The sequence below is a fragment of the Nematostella vectensis genome, chromosome 3 (assembly GCF_932526225.1).
Source record: "Nematostella vectensis chromosome 3, jaNemVect1.1, whole genome shotgun sequence".
In the NCBI taxonomy this organism is placed as follows: Eukaryota; Metazoa; Cnidaria; class Anthozoa; order Actiniaria; family Edwardsiidae; genus Nematostella; species Nematostella vectensis.
In genome coordinates, this window is record NC_064036.1 from 9,489,709 (window position 1) to 9,513,503 (window position 23,795).

Below are 23,795 nucleotides of genomic sequence, written 5' to 3' on the forward strand. Positions count from 1 at the left end.
ACGCTTTAGTAATCTATGCATCTCGAAAAATATGAAAGTTCTAGAGCAGACAAGACAATGACACATGATATGTGATGGTTAATGTTTAACGTCGCCTGATCCCTGATCTTTTTCCGGGTTCTGTTGAATCAAGTGACTCTAAGGTTTCTACTCGCTGCTCTGTAGAGACCGCTTGATATGCCGTCTAAGCGTTTCCTTACGACAGCTTCTCGTGTCGCTTGTGCTGTCGCGATTCTAGTAATCTGCTCGGTGGAGTCCCTCAGTCCTAGTGGCAAGAATGTTTGCTCTAGATCAGTAAGGTATGATATCGCGCTTCCGTCAAACCTTTGTTTATACAATTGTGTAATAGCAGAGCTATTCCTGCACCCGTACACAGTCAGCACACTGAAACACCACGAACAAGCGAAATACCGGCATTTGCTAATCGTTCAAAACAAAACAAAAAGAACCACAAATCAAGTCCCGTACTCTTTCTGTTAAGGATATTTTTGATGGCATTTCTATCTATGCTAATAGCGGGGTAACCATTCTTTATGCAGCTTTTCAACGAAGTACCAACAGTCATACCAGTACTCGTGGAGGGAGCGATACACCACAAGCTGTGGTTTCTGGGGCTGGGGGCGATGCACTCGCTACAGGTATGTGACTGATGCGGGTGATGGTGGGCAGCATCTCCAGCCATGTCATTACGGACCCTCATTTCGCTTATAAATACCATGATTACACTGAATATGAAAGCCATTTTTTCGTTCCCTATGAAGTATATACCGGAAAGGATAGTTTTAATTTTTCCTCTCAAAATTTAGAGAAAATAAAATCGTTAGATATTCAGGCTATACCTTGATGATCTTACTGTGATCTTGGCAAAATGAGTCTTTTCAAAGTACATTCTTTTAATACTTTAATACAGGGCTTAGAGGTATACTGATCCATTCCCCCCCTCCCCCTATGTCTAAAAAGTTTTTCCAGATCCCCTACACTAAATATTTTTGTAAAGACTATTTATTACGATCTTTAGACTTGACATCTTTTGATAAAAAGTGGTTGTACTCTCTGCATGTACACGTATCCCAGGCAAAGACGTTTCTCCTTAACGCGAGAGACGTGCAAAGTTGACACAAAAAGTCGTGAAAACTAATTGAACTCGTACACATATCCACAAGTGTTGCCCATAAAAAAACAATAACTTATAATTGCACTTCAACTTCTAGCCTTGAACATAGTTGTAAGCAAAGACTGGTTATGAAACGGGCGAACTTCAAAGGCAGAACTCTTTCATTGGCTTTTGGCCCTGTCACATGGTTGTGTATGCGCACAAGTGGAGCGTACAGTACAGAGAATATATGGAGAAACAAAGAATGGTTGCTCTCTACATCAATACCGCATTTCGACTTTTTTCTCAAAGCTCCACAGTATTGATGCAGATGCGTTCAAATGCTTGCAATGTAAGCTCACTGAGGGTGTTCGATAAAGCTCCCCAGTATGGATGCAGATGCGTTCAAATGCTTGCCATGTAAGCTCACTGAGGGTGTTTGATAAAGCTCCATAGTATTGATGCAGAGGCGTTCAAATGCTTGCCATGTAAGCTCACTGAGGGTGTTCGATAGAGCTCCCCAGTATGGATGCAGATGCGTTCAAATGCTTGCCATGTAAGCTCACTGAGGGTGTTTGATAAAGCTCCACAGTATTGATGCAGGGGCGTTCAAATGCTTGCCATGTAAGCTCACTGAGGGTGTTTGATAGAGCTCCACAGTATTGATGCAGGGGCGTTCAAATGCTTGCCATGTAAGCTCACTGAGGGTGTTCGATAGAGCTCCCCAGTATGGATGCAGATGCGTTCAAATGCTTGCCATGTAAGCTCACTGAGGGTGTTTGATAAAGCTCCATAGTATTGATGCAGAGGCGTTCAAATGCTTGCCATGTAAGCTCACTGAGGGTGTTCGATAGAGCTCCCCAGTATGGATGCTGCAGATGCGTTCAAATGCTTGCCATGTAAGCTCACTGAGGGTGTTTGATAAAGCTCCACAGTATTGATGCAGAGGCGTTCAAATGCTTTCCATGTAAGCTCACTGAGGGTGTTCGATAGAGCTCCCCAGTATGGATGCAGATGCGTTCAAATGCTTGCCATGTAAGCTCACTGAGGGTGTTTGATAAAGCTCCCCAGTATGGATGCAGATGCGTTCAAATGCTTGCCATGTAAGCTCACTGAGGGTGTTTGATAAAGCTCCACAGTATTGATGCAGGGGCGTTCAAATGCTTGCCATGTAAGCTCACTGAGGGTGTTCGATAGAGCTCCCCAGTATGGATGCAGATGCGTTCAAATGCTTGCCATGTAAGCTCACTGAGGGTGTTTGATAAAGCTCCATAGTATTGATGCAGAGGCGTTCAAATGCTTGCCATGTAAGCTCACTGAGGGTGTTCGATAGAGCTCCCCAGTATGGATGCAGATGCGTTCAAATGCTTGCCATGTAAGCTCACTGAGGGTGTTTGATAAAGCTCCACAGTATTGATGCAGGGGCGTTCAAATGCTTGCCATGTAAGCTCACTGAGGGTGTTTGATAAAGCTCCATAGTATTGATGCAGATGCGTTCAAATGCTTGCCATGTAAGCTCACTGAGGGTGTTCGATAGAGCTCCACAGTATGATGCAGATGCGTTCAAATGCTTGCCATGTGAGCTCACTGAGTGTGTCCGATAAAGCTCCCCTCTGAAGTATTTTATACCCCGTTTAGCTGTAAACTAGGGCTGAAGAGCTCAGGATGCAATAACGATAAACATCCAAAGTGATATTGACAAAGACTAAAGGAAAGTAAACAGAAATAGCAAAGCTTAAAATAAATCAATTGAAACATATATATCATATATCATACTCGTTCCCCATCCCCCCCCCTTCTTGCCACAACCAGAAGCACCAGTATTTGACCAATGTTCCTAGATAGTAACGCATATCGATAAAAAAGGACATAAACAAAAAAAAACCCGATAACAAGAACGTTAATACAAGGAAGGAGGTTACACCAATGTTCGATTTATAATTTTACATCACGCGTTGAAGCGGGAGCGGTTACGTAGCGCGTCGTTTTTGGGTCGTTAGCGCGTAGGGAAAGTTAAATCTCCGGCCACATTTTGGCAGCCAAGGGCCGGTATCACCGGAATCAGTGTTAATCTCTTTGTTTCAGGACCCGATATGGAACAAAGTACAGAGATGCATACAAACAAGCTTACAAAGCTGAGTACCAGTGCTGCTCGGGCTGGGAACCACAGGGTGACCAGTGTACTCTCGGTAAATAATATGTTATATTCGCGCTTCTGCCTGATTTTTGGTTTAAAGGCGCTCTTTCTTTTCCTGAAGGCGTAAATGTTTTCAATTTCCCTTTTTTTTTGCAGCAATCTGCCAAACAAAAAAGTGTATCCATGGAAAGTGCACTATGCCAGAGTTTTGTGGGTGTGACCCAGGGTACTACGGTCCCAAATGCGATAGAGGTGAGTCCTAAGTGCACCCCACGTGAATGCTACTTTGTCACATTCTAAAATGCTAGAAATGCGATACAAATTATTATTGCTTTACGTGAAATATCGTTTGGTTGTGGTATTGTGTAAAGATAATTTGTCGTAGCGTCTGCCTCTGGACCTCACAAATGATTTTGCTACAGAGTGCCCGTCAAACAAATGGGGTCCACACTGTACGCATGACTGCGAATGCCAAAACAACGCAAAGTGTCTCGCGCATAACGGGAGCTGCGCATGCGCCATGGGCTGGCAAGGAGTGCACTGCGAGAGACCATGTGATCCTGGTTACTATGGTAACTGCAAAAAGGCATGCCAGTGTCTTAATGGAGCTTCGTGTAATCACGTGACTGGTAACTGCACGTGTGCGCCAGGGTATACGGGAGAAAGGTGAGAAAGATCAACTTATCACGCGAGCATTTTTTTTTTGCATTCTTTCATGGGAAACAAGTGAACTGCGAATAAAGCTTAAATGACCTTCCTTCGCTTGAAATAATGCTGTTCTTATTGTCCAGTGAGAAAGATCAACTAATCACGCGAGCATTTTTTTTTTTTTTGCATTCTTTCATGGGAAACAAGTGAACTGCGAATAAAGCTTAAATGACCTTCCTTCGCTTGAAATAATGCTGTTCTTATTGTCCAGGTGTGAGGCCAAGTGTCCAGCTGGTACTTTTGGCCAAGAATGTATTAACAAATGCTCTTGCATGAACGGAGCAGTCTGTGATCACGTAAATGGCACGTGTAACTGTACTGCGGGGTGGAAAGTAAGCGCTCACTTTCATCGTCTTATCTGCACGTGTGTCATGTGAGGCCCGTATTATCTGCACGTGTGTCATGTGAGGCCCGTCTTATCTGCCCCTGTGTAATGTGAGGCCCGTCTTATCTGCACGTGTGTCATGTGAGGCCCGTCTTATCTGCACGTGTGTCATGTGAGGCCCGTCTTACCTGCCCGTGTGTCATGTGAGGCCCGTCTTATCTGCACGTGTGTCATGTGAGGCTCGTCTTATCTGCACGTGTGTCATGTGAGGCCCGTCTTATCTGCACGTGTGTCATGTGAGGCCTATCTTATCTGCCCGAGTGTTATGTGAGGCCCGTCTTATCTGCGCGTGTGTATTTCATCACCAGGGGGAGATATGCAACACTCGATGTCCCAAAGGGTACTATGGCTATGGGTGTTCGAAGAAATGCTCCAACTGCCAGCACGGAGCGACGTGTGATCCTGTGAACGGCACATGTTCCTGTCAGACGGGATGGACTGGAGAAAAGTAAGTTTTCGCACCTTCAGTGCATGGTACAATCATCCACTATTTATTATCTGTTCAGAGCTCGTTTTCGTTTCCATATTTCCAGTTATTACTCACACCACACCTAACCTCTTTATGTTGTACATTCTAGCTGTGACATTACATGTAGTCAGGGAAGGTGGGGCGTCGGTTGCCAAGGCACGTGTGACTGTAAGAATAATGCTACGTGTTCACCTTTCACCGGTCAGTGTAACTGCACGTCTGGCTTTACGGGGGATCGATGTGAGAAACAGTGCGCCGGAGATTCTGGCGGTGTGGACTGCAGGCAGCACTGTAACTGTACCGAGTGGGGCACGTGTAACCCTTTCACCGGAAAGTGTCTGTAAGTACATGTGTAATAAGAAAGACACGTGTAACCCTTTCACCGGAAAGTGTCTGTAAGTACACGTGTAACAAGAGAGACACGTGTAACCCTTTCACCGGAAAGTGTCTGTAAGTACACGTGTAACCCTTTCACTGGAAATTGTCTGTAAGCACACGTGTAATAAGAGAGACACGTGGAACCCTTTCACCGGAAAGTTTCTGTAAGTACACGTGTAATAAGAGACACACGTGTAACCCTTTTACCGGAAAGTGTCTGTAAGTACACGTGTAACAAGAGAGACACGTGTAACCCTTTCACTGGAAAGTGTCTGTAAGCACACGTGTAACAAGAGAGACACGTGTAACCCTTTTACTGGAAAGTGTCTGTAAGTACACGTGTAATAAGAGAGACGCGTGTAACCCTTTCACTGGAAAGTGTCTGTAAGTACACGTGTAATAAGAAAGACACGTGTAACCCTTTCACCGGAAAGTGTCTGTAAGTACACGTGTAATAAGAAAGACACGTGTAACCCTTTCACCGGAAAGTGTCTGTAAGTACACGTGTAATAAGAAAGACACGTGGAACCCTTTCACCGGAAAGTGTCTGTAAATACACGTGTAATAAGAAAGACACGTGGAACTCTTTCACCGGAAAGTGTATGTAAGTACACGTGTAATAAGAAAGACACGTGGAACTCTTTCACTGGAAAGTGTCTGTAAGTACACGTGTAATAAGAAAGACACGTGGAACCCTTTCACCGGAAAGTGTTTGTAAGTACACGTGTAATAAGAAAGACACGTGGAACCCTTTCACCGGAAAGTGTCTGTAAGTACACTTGTAATAAGAAAGACACGTGGAACCCTTTCACCGGAAAGTGTCTGTAAGTACACGTGTAATAAGAAAGACACGTGGAACCCATTCACCGGAAAGTGTTTGTAAGTACACGTGTAATAAGAAAGACACGTGGAACCCTTTCACCGGAAAGTGTCTGTAAGTACACTTGTAATAAGAAAGACACGTGGAACCCTTTCACCGGAAAGTGTCTGTAAGTACACGTGTAATAAGAAAGACACGTGGAACTCTTTCACTGGAAAGTGTCTGTAAGTACACGTGTAATAAGAGAGACACGTGTAACCCTTTCACCGGAAAGTGTTTGTAAGTACACGTGTAATAAGAAAGACACGTGGAACCCTTTCACCGGAAAGTGTCTGTAAGTACACTTGTAATAAGAAAGACACGTGGAACCCTTTCACCGGAAAGTGTCTGTAAGTACACGTGTAATAAGAAAGACACGTGGAACCCTTTCACCGGAAAGTGTCTGTAAGTACACGTGTAATAAGAGAGACACGTGTAACCTTTTCACTGGAAAGTGTCTGTAAGTACACGTGTAATAAGAAAGACACGTGTAACCCTTTCACCGGAAAGTGTCTGTAAGTACACGTGTAATAAGAAAGACACGTATAACCCTTTCACCGGAAAGTGTCTGTAAGTACACGTGTAATAAGAAAGACACGTGGAACCCTTTCACCGGAAAGTGTCTGTAAATACACGTGTAATAAGAAAGACACGTGGAACTCTTTCACCGGAAAGTGTATGTAAGTACACGTGTAATAAGAAAGACACGTGGAACTCTTTCACTGGAAAGTGTCTGTAAGTACACGTGTAATAAGAAAGACACGTGGAACCCTTTCACCGGAAAGTGTCTGTAAGTACACGTGTAATAAGAAAGACACGTGGAACCCTTTCACCGGAAAGTGTCTGTAAGTACACGTGTAATAAGAAAGACACGTGGAACCCTTTCACCGGAAAGTGTCTGTAAGTACACGTGTAATAAGAGAGACACGTGTAACCTTTTCACTGGAAAGTGTTTGTAAGTACACGTGTAGTAAGAGAGACACGCGGAACCCTTTCACCGGAAAGTGTCTGTAAGTACACGTGTAATAAGAAAGACACGTGGAACTCTTTCACTGGAAAGTGTCTGTAAGTACACGTGTAATAAGAAAGACACGTGTAACCCTTTCACTGGAAAGTGTCTGTAAGCACACGTGTAACAAGAGAGAAACGTGTAACCCTTTCACCGGAAAGTGTCTGCAAGTACACGTGTAATAAGAGAGACACGTGTAACCCTTTCACTGGAAAGTGTCTGTAAGTACACGTGTAATAAGAGAGACACGTGTAACCTTTTCACTGGAAAGTGTTTGTAAGTACACGTGTAGTAAGAAAGACACGTGGGGAACTCTTTCACTGGAAAGTGTCTGTAAGTACACGTGTAATAAGAAAGACACGTGGAACACCCTTTCACTGGAAAGTGTCTGTAAGTACACGTGTAATAAGAGAGACGCGTGTAACCCTTTCACCGGAAAGTTTCTGTAAGTACACGTGTAATAAGAGAGACGCGTGTAACCCTTTCACTGGAAATTGTCTGTAAGTACACGTGTAACAAGAGAGACACGTGTAACCCTTTCACTGGAAAGTGTCTGTAAGTACACGTGTTATAAGAGAGAAACGTGTAACCCTTTCACCGGAAAGTGTCTGTAAGTACACGTGTAATAAGAAAGACACGTGTAACCCTTTCACCGGAAAGTGTCTGTAAGTACACGTGTAATAAGAAAGACACGTGGAACTCTTTTACTGGAAAGTGTCTGTAAGTACACGTGTAATAAAAGAGACACGTGTAACCCTTTCACTTGAAAGTGTCTGTAAGTACACGTGTTAAAAGAGAGACACGTGTAACCCTTTCACTGGAAAGTGTCTGTAAGTACACGTGTAATAAGAAAGACACGTGTAACCCTTTCACCGAAAAGTGTCTGTAAGTACACGTGTAATAAGAAAGACACGTGGAACCCTTTCACCGGAAAGTGTCTGTAAGTACACGTGTAATAAGAGAGACACGTGTAACCTTTTCACTGGAAAGTGTTTGTAAGTACACGTGTAGTAAGAGAGACACGCGGAACCCTTTCACCGGAAAGTGTCTGTAAGTACACGTGTAATAAGAAAGACACGTGGAACTCTTTCACTGGAAATTGTCTGTAAGCACACGTGTAATAAGAGAGACACGTGGAACCCTTTCACTGGAAAGTGTCTGTAAGCACACGTGTAACAAGAGAGAAACGTGTAACCCTTTCACCGGTAAGTGTCTGTAAGTACACGTGTAATAAGAGAGACACGTGTAACCCTTTCACTGGAAAGTGTCTGTAAGTACACGTGTAATAAGAGAGACACGTGTAACCTTTTCACTGGAAAGTGTTTGTAAGTACACGTGTAGTAAGAGAGACACGCGGAACCCTTTCACCGGAAAGTGTCTGTAAGTACACGTGTAATAAGAAAGACACGTGGAACCCTTTCACCGGAAAGTGTCTGTAAGTACACGTATAATAAGAAAGACACGTGGAACTCTTTCACTGGAAAGTGTCTGTAAGTACACGTGTAATAAGAAAGACACGTGGAACTCTTTTTCTGGAAAGTGTCTGTAAGTACACGTGTAATAAGAAAGACACGTGGAACTCTTTCACTGGAAAGTGTCTGTAAGTACACGTGTAATAAGAAAGACACGTGGAACTCTTTCACTGGAAAGTGTCTGTAAGTACACGTGTAATAAGAAAGACACGTGGAACTCTTTTTCTGGAAAGTGTCTGTAAGTACACGTGTAATAAGAAAGACACGTGGAACTCTTTCACTGGAAAGTGTCTGTAAGTACACGTGTAATAAGAAAGACACGTGGAACTCTTTCACTGGAAAGTGTCTGTAAGTACACGTGTAATAAGAAAGACACGTGGAACACCCTTTCACTGGAAAGTGTCTGTAAGTACACGTTAATAAGAGAGACGCGTGTAACCCTTTCACCGGAAAGTGTCTGTGTAAGTACACGTGTAATAAGAGAGACGCGTGTAACCCTTTCACTGGAAATTGTCTGTAAGTACACGTGTAACAAGAGAGACACGTGTAACCCTTTCACTGGAAAGTGTCTGTAAGTACACGTGTTATAAGAGAGAAACGTGTAACCCTTTCACCGGAAAGTGTCTGTAAGTACACGTGTAATAAGAAAGACACGTGTAACCCTTTCACCGGAAAGTGTCTGTAAGTACACATGTAATAAGAAAGACACGTGGAACTCTTTTACTGGAAAGTGTCTGTAAGTACACGTGTAATAAGAGAGACACGTGTAACCCTTTCACTGGAAAGTGTCTGTAAGTACACGTGTTAAAAGAGAGACACGTGTAACCCTTTCACTGAAAAGTGTCTGTAAGTACATGTGTAATAAGAGAGACACGTGTAACCCTTTCACTGGAAAGTGTCTGTAAGTACACGTGTAATAAGAGAGACACGTGTAACCCTTTCACTGGAAAGTGTCTGTAAGTACATGTGTAATAAGAGAGACACGTGTAACCCTTTCATTTATTTATTTATTCATTGAACCTTCGCTAGATGTCAGTCTGGTTTCTATGGAGAAGATTGTGGAGCCGAGTGCCCCGACGGTACCTACGGTCCAGCCTGCACCGCGCACTGCAAGTGTCAAAAGAACGCTACTTGTGATAAAATCGATGGCACCTGTCAATGTAAGCCAGGGTGGACTGGCATCGATTGTGGTAACCCTTGCCCTGCTGGTTACTATGGTGAAAACTGCCAATCAAAATGTCTGTGTCAAAACATGGCTTCATGTGACCCTGTTGATGGGAAATGTACGTGTGTGGGCGAATGGCAGGGAGAAGCATGTGATTTGAGTACGTATCATGCGATTTACTTCTAGAACAAAACGTAAGATATTTGAATAGCTGTCCTTTTCCAGAAAACATGGGGGAGGACAATACATGTGTTGGTCAAACTTGCGACAAATGTATCAGAAAAAAGTATGGACATAGAATAATGAAGTAAAATTTATTATCAAGAGATAAAATCATTTTGTTGTAGCGTTGAATTTTCGTTGATGTTTTCTTAACGTCCATACTCGAAAATAAGTGTACGACAGACGTATTACTTAGTCGAGAAATATTTCTCTAACGCCTTTTTTGTTACTTTTTTGTCTTTAGAATGTAGTGATTGGACGTTTGGAGTAAAATGTTCAAATTCTTGTCGGTGCAATCAAACTCAGTCGGAAAGGTTCGTAGTCTTGCCTCTGGAGATTTGCTCATGTGATTTTTTTTACTGTATTCCAACTTGACGTTAATGGTTGTATCAATGACATTTGTAGGTGCCATGGACTTTCCGGGAAGTGCTTTTGTAAGGACGGGTTCACGGGACAGGGATGTGAGCAGAGCATCAGTAAGTATCGAACCGTTTTCAAGCGAGGGTTCAAAATACATAATTCTTTTATTAATAAAAAAAATACATCATTCCTTCACGGGATCATCTCCTCAGCTACTCAGTGACATGATACAATGATAAAAAAGAGCATATGTCATTTATAGCAGACCTTCTTTCTACCCGTAGAGATGGGATTGAGAGGAGGGAGAGAGAAAGAGATAGAGAGAGGGGGGGAAGGATAGCGAGGGGGGAGGGGTGCGCAACATATTATTGGTCAACGCACGCACTTCTGTTGTTATTTGTAGAATGCTCTCCGGGTAAATACGGAAATAAGTGTGAGAAGACTTGCAGCTGTAATAACAACTATTGTGATGTTGTCACCGGTGTTTGCAACTGTCCCCATGGATACGAGCGCCCAACATGCACGCGTAAGTGACATACACCCGTCCCCATGGTAACCGTTTTCATGATTCAAAAGGGAGTTTTTGTTTTTACCTTTATCTGTATCAGACGAACAAATATAATCATCATATTCATTTAACCCATTGAGCCCTCAACCGACTTGTACCGGCCGTGAGAAGTACCCACAACCCCAAAAAATTCATAAATGCAAAATAAACATAACAAGATCAAGATACTCAGGCAACAGTATAAGGGATAAATTGTCTTGAAGGTGTGCATCCATCCAAGGTGATGGCCACTACTCTTCAGCCAAATAATAGCTCAGGTTCTTTGACAAATCTCAAATCGAAGAAGGAAAAACAGCAGAATTGGCCCTCAAACAAAACGCTCAACAAAATACTACACAAGGGAAAGAGACCAGTAAACAAAACTCAAGCACAAATAGATACCTTTATTCTGATACTCCTGGTCCATTTCCATGGCCTCAAAACCCAGTTTTCTATTCCGAAGGCTTCTGGAACCATCTTGTTTCTATCACAGATTGCGAAGCATTCTGGGATACCCACAAAAGAATATACGAGGGGAGGGTCAGTCAACACGCCTTTCCCGCAAAAAATACATTTCTTTACCCCAAAGTCAATCAATTCCAGGTCAAACAGACCCAGAATAGCAGTGTTAACAATTTTGGAATCGATTTAGTTTCAGAAAAGACAGCATTTTAGGAGAGTTGTGGTGATTCATTGTAAAATTACTTTCTTATCCGGGCAAAGCCAAACAAGAAAAAATACCCAATGAATCCATCTTTGCTTGCAAACATCAATAACACAGCACTCAATTATGCCCAAATAGACTTACTGATGTCCTAGGGCACTCTTCCAATATGCTAATAGCTGTATATTTTATATAAAAAATACAAGCAACTGTCAAGTTGTGCTTGCTCTCTAGCTCAACGATGCGAGTACGGGCGGATACAGGGGGGGGTGTGGATTGGGTGGATATCCACCCCACCCCTTTTTGAGTAAAAAAAATCAAAAAGTCACTTTGAAAACAAAATTCCCAATTTTGCCCAATTTTGCGCAATTTTGAGAGAAGGCAGGTACTGACGCGGCAAATCCGGTAAAGGAAAAAGTATTGTTAGATCCATGTGACCTACCAAAAACCACTGGATCAAAAGAAGCCGTCCATCCGGCCATTATCCACCCCCCATCTTGAAATCTTGGATCCGTCCCTGGCGAGATTAGAATTGGGACCGCAAAGCATTGTGAAAAGTCAGAAATCGTCGGCAAAAGATTGGAAACCACAGTAACAGATCCGTGCGAAAGGAAACCCATCCCAGATGAGTTATCGTACTCAATAGTGTGATTACGGACTATTGGTATTTGTATTGTAAACCCTTTGCAGAGTGTGTACCAGGGATGTATGGTTACGAATGCAAGCAGAAATGCATTTGCAAGAACGGAGGGAAGTGTGATCACGTGACTGGCTTATGTAGGTGCAGTGCGGGTTGGATTGGCGCTGTATGTGGTGAAGGTGAGTTATTGCTTATCGCAGTGTGTGCTATATGTGTGAGCATAGCTCTTGTATTCTTTAATAGTTGTCTTCGACAAAGGATATTATTAAGACAAGCTCTGCCTTGCTCGAAGATGCAATCCTGAAAAATAATGTTTCCCATTGTCACTCATAGTTATTATAGCCAGTCACCCATGATGATCCATAGTCACCCCTGATCATCCACAGTCACCCCTAATCATCCAAAGTCACCCCTGATCATCCATAGTCACAAATAGTCATCCATAGTCACAAATGGTCATCCATAGTCACAAATGGTCATCCATAGTCATCCATGATCATCCATAGTCACCTATGGTCATCCATACTCACCCCTGGTCATCCATACTCACCCCTGATTATCCATAGCCAGCAACGGTTATCTCACAGGCGTACCAACATGGCGGCCACGAAATTCTTCTTTTTCTTATTCTCTTCGCGCTTATTTTGCACTCCGCCATCTCGTTTACATCAAATAGCTTAACGATCGTCTATAATGTAATCACCCAAATTGATAAGAGATAATCCCCAATGGCCATCCCTAGTAATCCATAGTAAAAATAGCCAGCCAAGTCACTCGTAGTAGTCGTCAAATCGTCATCCAGTTGCATCAGTCGAGTCGTGACATGTCCGTAAGAAATATGTCGTGAATGAGTTGCTTTCCTTTCCACAGGATGCCCGTTGGGTAATTATGGCATGAACTGTAACAGCACATGTAACTGCGAGCATGACTCGTCGTGTGATCACATGACTGGCAAATGCGACTGCTCGCCAGGCTGGGAGGGAGAACGGTGCCAACACAGTAAGAGCACAACACATAGTATACCACAGATGCCAGCACAGTAAGAGAACTACACATAGTATACCACAGATGCCAACACAGTAAGAGAACTACACATAGTATACCACAGATGCCAGCACAGTAAGAGCACAACACATAGTATACCACAGATGCCAACACAGTAAGAGAACTACACATAGTATACCACAGATGCCAGCACAGTAAGAGAACTACACATAGTATACCACAGATGCGAACAGTAAGAGCACAACACACAGTATACCACAGATGCCAACACAGTATAGACATTACACATAGTATACCACAGATGCGAACAGTAAGAGCACAACACATAGTATACCACAGATGCGAACAGTAAGAGCACAACACATAGTATACCACAGATGCGAACAGTAAGAGCACAACACATAGTATACCACAGATGCCAGCACAGTATAGACATTACACATAGTATACCACAGATGCGAACAGTAAGAGCACAACACATAGTATACCACAGATGCCAGCACAGTATAGACATTACACATAGTATACCACAGATGCCAACACAGTATAGACATTACACATAGTATACCACAGATGCCAACACAGTAAAAGCATTACACATAGTATACCACAGATGCCAACACAGTAATAGAACTACACATAATATACCACAGATGCCAACACAGTAAAAGCATTATACATAGTATACCACAGATGCCAACACAGTAAAAGCATTACACATAGTATAACACAGATGCCAACACAGAAATTGAACTACACATAATATACCACAGATGCCAACACAGTAAAAGAACTACGCATAGTATACCACAGATGCCAGCACAGTAAAAGCATTATACATAGTATACCACAGATGCCAACACAGTAAAAGCATTATACATAGTATACCACAGATGCCAACACAGTAATAGAACTACGCATAGTATACCACAGATGCCAACACAGTAATAGAACTACCAATAATATACCACAGATGCCAGCACAGTAAAAGCATTACACATAGTATACCACAGATGCGAACAGTAAGAGCACAACACATAGTATACCACAGATGCCAGCACAGTATAGACATTACACATAGTATACCACAGATGCGAACAGTAAGAGCACAACACATAGTATACCACAGATGCCAGCACAGTATAGACATTACACATAGTATACCACAGATGCCAACACAGTATAGACATTACACATAGTATACCACAGATGCCAACACAGTAATAGAACTACACATAGTATACCACAGATGCCAACACAGTAATAGAACTACACATAGTATACCACAGATGCCAACACAGTAAGAGCACAACACATAGTATACCACAGATGCCAACACAGTAAAAGCATTACACATAGTATACCACAGATGCCAACACAGTAATAGAACTACACATAGTATACCACAGATGCCAACACAGTAATAGAACTACACATAGTATACCACAGATGCCAACACAGTAATAGAACTACACATAGTATACCACAGATGCCAACACAGTATAGACATTACACATAGTATACCACAGATGCAAACACAGTAAAAGCATTACACATAGTATACCACAGATGCCAACACAGTAAAAGCATTACACATAGTATACCACAGATGCCAGCACAGTATAGACATTACACATAGTATACCACAGATGCAAACACAGTAAAAGCATTACACATAGTATACCACAGATGCCAACACAGTAAAAGCATTACACATAGTATACAACAGATGCCATCACAGTATAGACATTACACATAGTATACCACAGATGCAAACACAGTAAAAGCATTACACATAGTATACCACAGATGCCAACACAGTAATAGAACTACGCATAGTATACCACAGATGCCAACACAGTAAAAGCATTACACATAGTATACAACAGATGCCATCACAGTATAGACATTACACATAGTATACCACAGATGCCAACACAGTAAAAGCATTACACATAGTATACCACAGATGCCAACACAGTAATAGAACTACACATAGTATACCACAGATGCCAAGTAATAGAACTACACATAGTATACCACAGATGCCGACACAGTAATAGAACTACACATAGTATACCACAGATGCCAACACAGTAATAGAACTACACACAGTATACCACAGATGCGAACACAGTAAGAGCACAACACATAATATACCACAGATGGCAACACAGTAAAAGAACTACACATAGTATACTACAGATGCCAACACAGTAAAAGCATTACACACAGTATACCACAGATGCCAACACAGTAATAGAACTACACATAGTATACCACAGATGCCAACACAGTAAAAACATTACAAATAGTATACCACAGATGCCCACACAGTAAAAGCATTACACATAGTATACCACAGATGCCAACACAGTAAAACCATTACACATAGTATACAACAGATGCCATCACAGTATAGACATTACACATAGTATACCACAGATGCCAACACAGTAAATGCATTACACATAGTATACCACAGATGCCAAGTAATAGAACTACACATAGTATACCACAGATGCCAACACAGTAATTGAACTACACATAGTATACCACAGATGCCGACACAGTAATAGAACTACACATAGTATACCACAGATGCCAACACAGTAATAGAACTACACATAGTACACCACAGATGCCAACACAAAGTATGTGAACACAGCAACGACACTACAGGACCGTAGCAGGGGGTGGGGCACTGGATGCTATAAGGGAATGACCAGGAGGGGCATGGCTGTGCCCCAAAAATTTTCTTAATGTTTCTGTATTGTGCCCCTTCCCCCAATCTTAAGTGGCCTGTTACGGCTTTGCACTACACCCATATTCCACAGATATATTTACATATTCCATGTAGCTTTGGCTTTATTAGGTTCATTATACGTTGATCTTGTGATCATTTCCTCTAGAGTGCAATGAAAGTTTCTATGGACGCGGTTGTCAATCTGCCTGTCAGTGTTACGATGACAACACTAAATCCTGTGATCACGTGACTGGTAGATGCTACTGCAAGGCTGGTTGGACAGGCAGAGAGTGTACACGATGTAGGTCAAGGTCACTTCTATTATTCACGATGTAGGTCAAGGTTACTTCTATGATTCACGATGTAGGTCAAAGTCACTTCTAAGATTCACGATGTAGGTCAAGTTTACTTCTATGATTCACGATGTAGGTCAAGGTTACTTCTATGATTCACGATGTAGGTCAAAGTCACTTCTAAGATTCACGATGTAGGTCAAAGTCACTTCTAAGATTCACGATGTAGGTCGAGTTTACTTCTATGATTCGCGATGAAGGTCAAGTTTACTTCTATGATTCACGAAGTAGGTCAAGTTTACTTCTAAGATTCACGATGTAGGTCAAGGTTACTTCTATGATTCACGATGTAGGTCAAGGTCACTTCTAAGATTCACGATGTAGGTCAAGGTCACTTCTAAGATTCACGATGTAGGTCAAAGTCACTTCTAAGATTCACGATGTAGGTCAAGGTTACTTCTATGATTAACGATGTAGGTCAAGGTCACTTCTAAGATTCACGATGTAGGTCAAGGTTACTTCTAAGATTCACGATGTAGGTCAAAGTCACTTCTAAGATTCACGATGTAGGTCAAGGTTACTTCTAAGATTCACGATGTAGGTCAAAGTCACTTCTATGATTCACGATGTAGGTCAAGGTCACTTCTATGATTCACGATGTAGGTCAAGGTCACTTCTATGATTCACGATGTAGGTCAAGGTCACTTCTATGATTCACGATGTAGGTCAAGGTCACTTCTAAGATTCACGATGTAGGTCAAGTTTACTTCTATGATTAACGATGTAGGTCAAGGTCACTTCTAAGATTCACGATGTAGGTCAAGGTTACTTCTATGATTAACGATGTAGGTCAAAGTCACTTCTAAGATTCACGATGTAGGTCAAGGTTACTTCTATGATTAACGATGTAGGTCAAGGTTACTTCTATGATTCACGATGTAGGTCAAGTTTACTTCTATGATTCGCGATGTAGGTCAAGTTTACTTCTATGATACACGATGTAGGTCAAGTTTACTTCAATGATTCACGATGTAGGTCGAGTTTACTTCTATGATTCGCGATGTAGGTCAAGTTTACTTCTATGATTCACGATGTAGGTCAAGTTTACTTCTATGATTCACGATGTAGGTCAAGTTTACTTCTATGATTCACGATGTAGGTCAAGGTTACTTCTAAGATTCACTATGTAGGTCAAGTTTACTTCTTTGATTCACGATGTAGGTCAAGTTTACTTCTATGATTCACGATGTAGGTCAAGGTTACTTCTTTGATTCACGATGTAGGTCGAGTTTACTTCTATGATTCACGATATAGGTCGAGTTTACTTCTATGATTCACAATGTAGGTCAAAGTTACTTCTATGATTCACGGTGTAAGTCAAGTTTACTTCTTTGATTCACGATGTAGGTCAAGTTTACTTCTAAGATTCACGAAGTAGGTCAAGTTTACTTCTATGATTCACGATGTAGGTCAAAGTTATTTCTATGATTCACGGTGTAAGTCAAGTTTACTTCTATGATTCACGATGTAGGTCAAAGTTACTTCTATGATTCACGGTGTAAGTCAAGTTTACTTCTATGATTCACGATGTAGGTCAAGTTTACGTCTATGATTCACGATGTAGGTCAAAGTTACTTCTATGATTCACGGTGTAAGTCAAGTTTACTTCTTTGATTCACGATGTAGGTCAAGTTTACTTCTATGATTCACGATGTAGGTCAAGTTTACTTCTATGATTCACGATGTAGGTCAAGTATACTTCTATGATTCACGATGTAGGTCGAGTTTACTTCTAAGATTCACGATGTAGGTCAAGTTTACTTCTTTGATTCACGATGTAGGTCAAGTTTACTTCTTTGATTCACGAAGTAGGTCAAGTTTACTTCTTTGATTCACGATGTAGGTCAAGTTTACTTCTTTGATACACGATGTAGGTCAAGTTTACTTCTATGATTCACGAAGTAGGTCAAGTTTACTTCTTTGATTCACGATGTAGGTCGAGTTTACTTCTAAGATTCACGATGTAGGTCAAGTTTACTTCTATGATTCGCGATGAAGGTCAAGTTTACTTCTATGATTCGCGATGTAGGTCAAGTTTACTTCTATGATTCACGATGTAGGTCAAAGTTACTTCTATGATTCACGATGTAGGTCAAAGTTACTTCTATGATTCACGGTGTAGGTCAAGTTTACTCGTATGATTCACGATGTAGGTCAAAGTTACTTCTATGATTCACGGTGTAAGTCAAGGTTACTTCTATGATTCACGATGTAGGTCAAGTTTACTTCTAAGATTCACGATGTAGGTCAAGTTTACTTCTATGATTCGCGATGTAGGTCAAGTATACTTCTATGATTCACGATGTAGGTCAAGTATACTTCTATGATTCACGATGTAGGTCAAATTTACTTCTATGATTCACGATGTAGGTCAAGTTTACTTCTATGATTCACGATGTAGGTCAAGTTTACTTCTAAGATTCACGAAGTAGGTCAAGTTTACTTCTAAGATTCACGAAGTAGGTCGAGTTTACTTCTATGATTTACGATGTAGGTCAAGGTTACTTCTATGATTCACGATGTAGGTCAAGTTTACTACTCTGATCTACGATGTAGGTTAATGATTCAAGACTTGCAGTCGTGTAACAAATACATATAACGCAGGGGCGTAGCCAGTGAGGTGGCCTTTTAGCAGCCGAAAATACAGTATGAATGTATGAGACATTATCTAAAATACAGGAGAAAATGCCTAATATTAATATTTACTAACCTGAGGTTCCAGTCATGATAAGTTTTCTGCTCAGGGCCAGAAGTCTATCCCACATGGTTTGACGAGCGACTGGCTTTTAAGATGAGCACACCTTTGTGTGGTTATTACGGAAATCGTCTTTCTTCATCAATTGCGCATTTCACGACTATGTCTTCCGTCACAGGCCCGTTTAACTGTACTTGTCAATCAATCTTTAAGTTGAGGTATTTTGTCCATCACGCACGAGGTCACGTAGCATTTTTAAAACTCGAGATTTGAGTCTCGAGATTACACCTAAGCAATGGTACACTACGTACCAGTGAAGCTCACATTTTGCGCGTAACGTGTCATGTTCTGTTAAAAATGAAGAAAGAAAAAACTATAATCAGGGGTAGGGTCAGGCAGCTTAAGTAATAAAAGAAATTGTCCGAAAGTTTGTGCGATGCTAGAGTCTCGTCAAACCTTTCAAAATGTCCAAATTTTCTTAGGAAAGCATTCCTCAGAGAAATTCCTTCAAAATTCCTAAAATTTTAAAGTGACGCAAAACGTTACGTTAAAATGCATTACATTATAGTCTTAGAATCATCCTTTCTAATAGGTTGCGTTTTTAGTGAGAAAATTGAAATGATATATGTTTGGTCCAGTTTTTGTAAATCCACACCCTCCCAAAAAATCTTAAAAATATTTAAAGGCTTGCGTATAATGCTATCCACACAAATCTTCCCTCGTGTTTATGCCAGATTGTCCGGTGGGAGCGTTTGGAGAAAAGTGTGCTAGCCGCTGCACATGCGTAGAGGAATCTTCAGCAATTTGTGATCACGTGACTGGAGCCTGCGAATGCATGCCAGGCTACACTGGTCAGCGATGTGAAATAAGTAAGTACAGTTAACTAGTTCTAGAGGTACTCCACCGAGGGGAAGGTGATGGTATTATTATATCGACTTTTAACGGTTAATAATATCGCATCACAGTAGCGTGTATTTCATTAACCCGTGAAACAAAGTGTAAGGTCGAGTTACTTATTTACCAGGCGGCTGTGGTTACAAAGCGTGTCGTTTGAAAGTTGTACGAGGTAACGCGTAGGGAATACAGCCGGTTTAGGTAGGAATACGTGCTTTATTCAACGCTAACAATACATTAGACATTATTTCGGAGTAAAGTTATCCTATAGCCCGTTGTCTATTGGATGTTTTTTTTTTTGAGGATGTGACTGATAATGTAGATCGGATGGCCTATTAAATAGCGAAGATTCTAATGTCTCTTTTATCTCTTTGCGGTTGAGGTTTCTGTCGGCCCCCCCGGGTGGAGGTAGAGCACCCCCGTCTTCTTTTCTGTCGCCCCCCCCCCCCCCCCGGGTGGAGGTAGAGCACCCCCGTCTACTTTTCTGGAGAGTCCCCCCGGGCTGTCGGCCCCCCCGAATTGAACTGGTGACAATGCCGATTTCATTGTAACCCGACTGGTAACACTTCTCTTGATATCACCGTTTGGTTGTCCTCTTTTAGAATGTCCAGACCTCTACTTTGGTATGAACTGTGCTGGAAAATGCGTTTGCGAGCTGCCCGATATGATAAAGAAATGCGATCACGTGAGTGGCATGTGTTACTGCCGGCCTGGTCGCATAGGTAGTGTGTGCAATGAAAGTAAGTTTGGAAATTAAAGTTTAAATGGTAAAAACATGCAAATCACTGTCTTTTGTGTGTTGACGTGGCGTTGTTGCTTTCCCGTTTATTTATTGATTTAGGATTGTTTATATGCCATGTATTTGTTGTCTTTGCGTTGTTTATATTCCTTGTATTTGTTGACATATCGTTGTTTATATTCCGTGTATTTGTTGACATAGCGTTGTTTATATGCCGTGTTTTTGTTGATTTAGCGTTTTTTGTTTGCGACCGTGTATTTGTTGATTAAGCGTTGTTTGTTTGCCGTCTATTTGTTGACTTAGCCTTGTTTGTTTGTCGTGTATTTGTTGACTTAAGCATTGTTTGTTTGTCGTGTATTTGTTAACTTAAGCATTGTTTGTTTGTCGTGTATTTGTTGACTTAAGCATTGTTTGTTTGCCCTGTGATTGTCGACTTGGCGTTGTTTGTTTCCCTGTACCTATCGATTTAGCGTTTATTTTAGTGTGTTTATTGACGTAGGTTGTTTGTTTGAATTAGGTTACAAGCGTCAGCTATTTTCCATTCGTTTTTATTTTATCTGATTACCCAATGTTTGTTAGCTGAACGTGTGTTCGTTGTCTTAGGGTGTTTTTTGTCATATCTTATGGTTATAGCTGAGCGTGTATTTGTTGTCTTAGCTTATGTTTGTTAGATAAGCGTGTTTTTGTTGTCTTAGCGTGTCCGGATGGCTATTACGGCGAAGGATGTTTAGAAGTCTGTGCATGTCAAAACAATGCTACCTGTGAGCCCGCGAATGGATGTAACTGCACAAGAGGTTTTACAGGCAAATATTGCGAGGAAGGTACGAACCCATCTTACCCCCTTTTTTTAAAGCTGTTAAAAAGTATTGTACTTTTTACAAGTTAAAGTAGTTGGCAGACAATCCGACTATAACGTGCAGCCCTCTTATTATAATTAATCATCAGAACCCTCGGCCGCCCCCAAAGGCAAGATTGATAGTCAGAAAGGCGCGAAATCCAAAGCTACAATGTTCGCCGTTATTGGCATCATCGCTGGAATAACAGTGATAATTATTATTTTGATACTGGTCTATTTACGCCGTAAGCACATCGCACCTACAGGACGACCTAAAAGGTAAGCCCAAACACATTTGACGTCTGTAAGGTATTATACCTGTGCCATGGTATTGTTTAGCTCCCAGGCGAGAACACAGGGGTGTGCGCAGGGTGCGCGCGCACCCCCCCCCCCCCCGCCCCCTTGGCCGGCAAAAAGTGGGCCATTTCTTATGGAAGGGTCTTCCAATACTATCTTTTTTCCATATGATTCCAATGACTAAGCACCCCCCCACACACACACATTTGCTTCTATGTATGTTATCCCTTGTATAAAATAGAACATAATGCTTTTGCCATTCTGGTCATATTTATTGAATTGTGACAATTAATTTCTTTCTTTTTATATGACTTTTTTATACAGCGTTTCTTCGCGTAAATTACTCCGATCAAGAAAAGGTTTGTGTCTTTATTTTCACGTCACACTCCTAAGTGTGCCTATAATTGATTACATTTAATCCGCCTAGAATTAATTATATTTTGATTGGACAAAAAATAGCCTTTATGCACTAGACCATCATGTTCTTTTGACTTACCCTAATGACTTTCTTGTTAGTAACTGAAATTCTATTATTTTGGCAGAGGATCCGCAGAGAAAAGACGAGGTCGCCATGAACCCCATTTACGACAATACAGTTCCGCAGAGTGTAACCAAGCATGGCTCACAGAAGTCGGTCTCCAACCCTAACTACGGTCGAACCATAGATGCGCATTGTGTGACACAAGAGCCGGCTCGCACGCATGCTCAATCGGAAGCAGCAGACAACCCGCTGTACGATACTACCACGGACGTCATTGCGCAACAGGATAACCCGCTTTACGAAGGTGTATCGATTGATGCCGAGAGCAACCCGAAAGACATGAATCCCTTGTACGAGTGCAGCCCGACCGCTAGCAGTGTGCCGTACGACGCCGCCAGTAATAATATCTACGAAGGTCTACCTGCTGATTTTTGCGGTGGATCACCCTCGGCGCCGCTTAACAATGCCGGTTCCCATAGCAACACCAATAACATATACGAGGGCCTGCCAGCAGACTACTGCGGCAGCACAACGCCCCTAAAAGATGATGGACCCACTGCAGACTTTAACCCGATATACGACGACGGGTTACGTAGTCATGGTAATGATGGCCCACAATCTAATTCCGAAGACGCTTATGGAGAAGATTCTGCCAATATGAATCCCCTCTATGAAGAAATGCCTCAACACAAGCCACGCTCAATCTCATTCACGAAACAAACGCCTGCATTATACGCTAAACTAAACAACGAACAGCCACCATCCGACGGTCCGCCGAAACAACTACGAAAACGCACCGACTCCAAACCGAGGCCCCCTCCTCACGGTGCTCACCTAGCCGAGGATGAGATTCCATTTAGCCAAGATACCGCCGGTGGTGGGTCACGTGATAATGTCGCATTTGATAACTCGGATCTCTATATGATGAATAAGTTGTACGGCGCGCTGGGCCATGAGGACTCCCACCATCTCAAATTCACATGAAAAGAGGCCATATCTTTTTGTCTAGAAGTTAGGTATACGTTCTTTACCAAGGTTTTACCTAACAGCTACTCTCCTTCGCTCTAATAAACGGAACATTTTGGCCAGCACCTTCCGCAACTCCGTTTCCAGGGACTTCTTGGAGTCGAGAAATTCACGGTGGTAGTCAATTTCAAGATAGCGAAAAGTTGAACCACGTCACACAACTTAAAGTTCCCCATCTGTTTATCCCCCCCCCTCATTAAGCTTCTCCCTCTCTGCCAAAATGTTCAAATACCCACTCCCCTTTCGCTTTCCCTCAGCTTGAGGTGTGACATGTTTATAGAGTATATGTAATTCTAGTGTGGTTTTCAGTCAGCATAAACAAATGTAAACAAGACATAAGTATACTACTAGGTTGAAATAATAAGTAGACATTCAATGTGTATATTAGCGAGGTGAAATACATGCTTCGACCAGTGGGTTTGTATGGCGTGTTACCAGCGTCATTATTAATAGTTATCCACATTCTCGTTTGTTTTATGTGCAGATTAACTCCCAAACGTCATTCACTTTTCAGGAATGCCAAAAACTCCACATTTTCAGAAAAAAAAAACATTTAACGGCGATTCTTCGAAAGTACTCTAACAAGCCAGGGTTGAGGGGGGGGGGGGGGGGGGAT

General features: G+C 41.9%; 1 protein-coding gene and 1 long non-coding RNA gene across 2 annotated transcripts; one reads left to right on the top strand and one right to left on the bottom strand.

The window, feature by feature from the left end:
- The first annotated feature begins 106 nt into the window (after positions 1–106).
- On the top strand, positions 107–23,603 carry LOC5513251 (multiple epidermal growth factor-like domains protein 11). Its single transcript, XM_048725546.1, has 21 exons — positions 107–299; positions 540–638; positions 3,179–3,282; positions 3,387–3,482; positions 3,653–3,896; positions 4,150–4,270; positions 4,632–4,771; positions 4,902–5,132; positions 9,540–9,835; positions 10,142–10,211; positions 10,303–10,373; positions 10,661–10,783; positions 12,159–12,287; positions 12,979–13,107; positions 16,026–16,160; positions 19,642–19,776; positions 20,404–20,541; positions 21,236–21,361; positions 21,486–21,654; positions 21,997–22,031; positions 22,215–23,603. Exons 1-21 carry the CDS (start codon positions 178–180, stop codon positions 23,135–23,137), a joined length of 3,636 nt encoding a protein of 1,211 aa, XP_048581503.1. The 5' UTR covers positions 107–177; the 3' UTR covers positions 23,138–23,603.
- LOC125561349 lies at positions 12,349–12,983 on the bottom strand. The gene is made up of 2 exons (XR_007307383.1): positions 12,659–12,983; positions 12,349–12,408 (listed from the first exon to the last, which is right to left on the bottom strand). It is a non-coding gene; the product is annotated as an uncharacterized LOC125561349 (long non-coding RNA).
- Positions 23,604–23,795: the final 192 nt, after the last annotated feature.

Bases quoted from the DNA above. Each gene is read 5' to 3' on its own strand.
- LOC5513251 (XM_048725546.1), top strand. From the start codon at position 178: ATGCCGTCTAAGCGTTTCCTTACGACAGCTTCTCGTGTCGCTTGTGCT. The intron at 9,836-10,141 runs GTACGTATCATG...TTTTGTCTTTAG, and splicing joins GGGAGAAGCATGTGATTTGA to AATGTAGTGATTGGACGTTT. The intron at 10,212-10,302 runs GTTCGTAGTCTT...TGACATTTGTAG, and splicing joins AATCAAACTCAGTCGGAAAG to GTGCCATGGACTTTCCGGGA.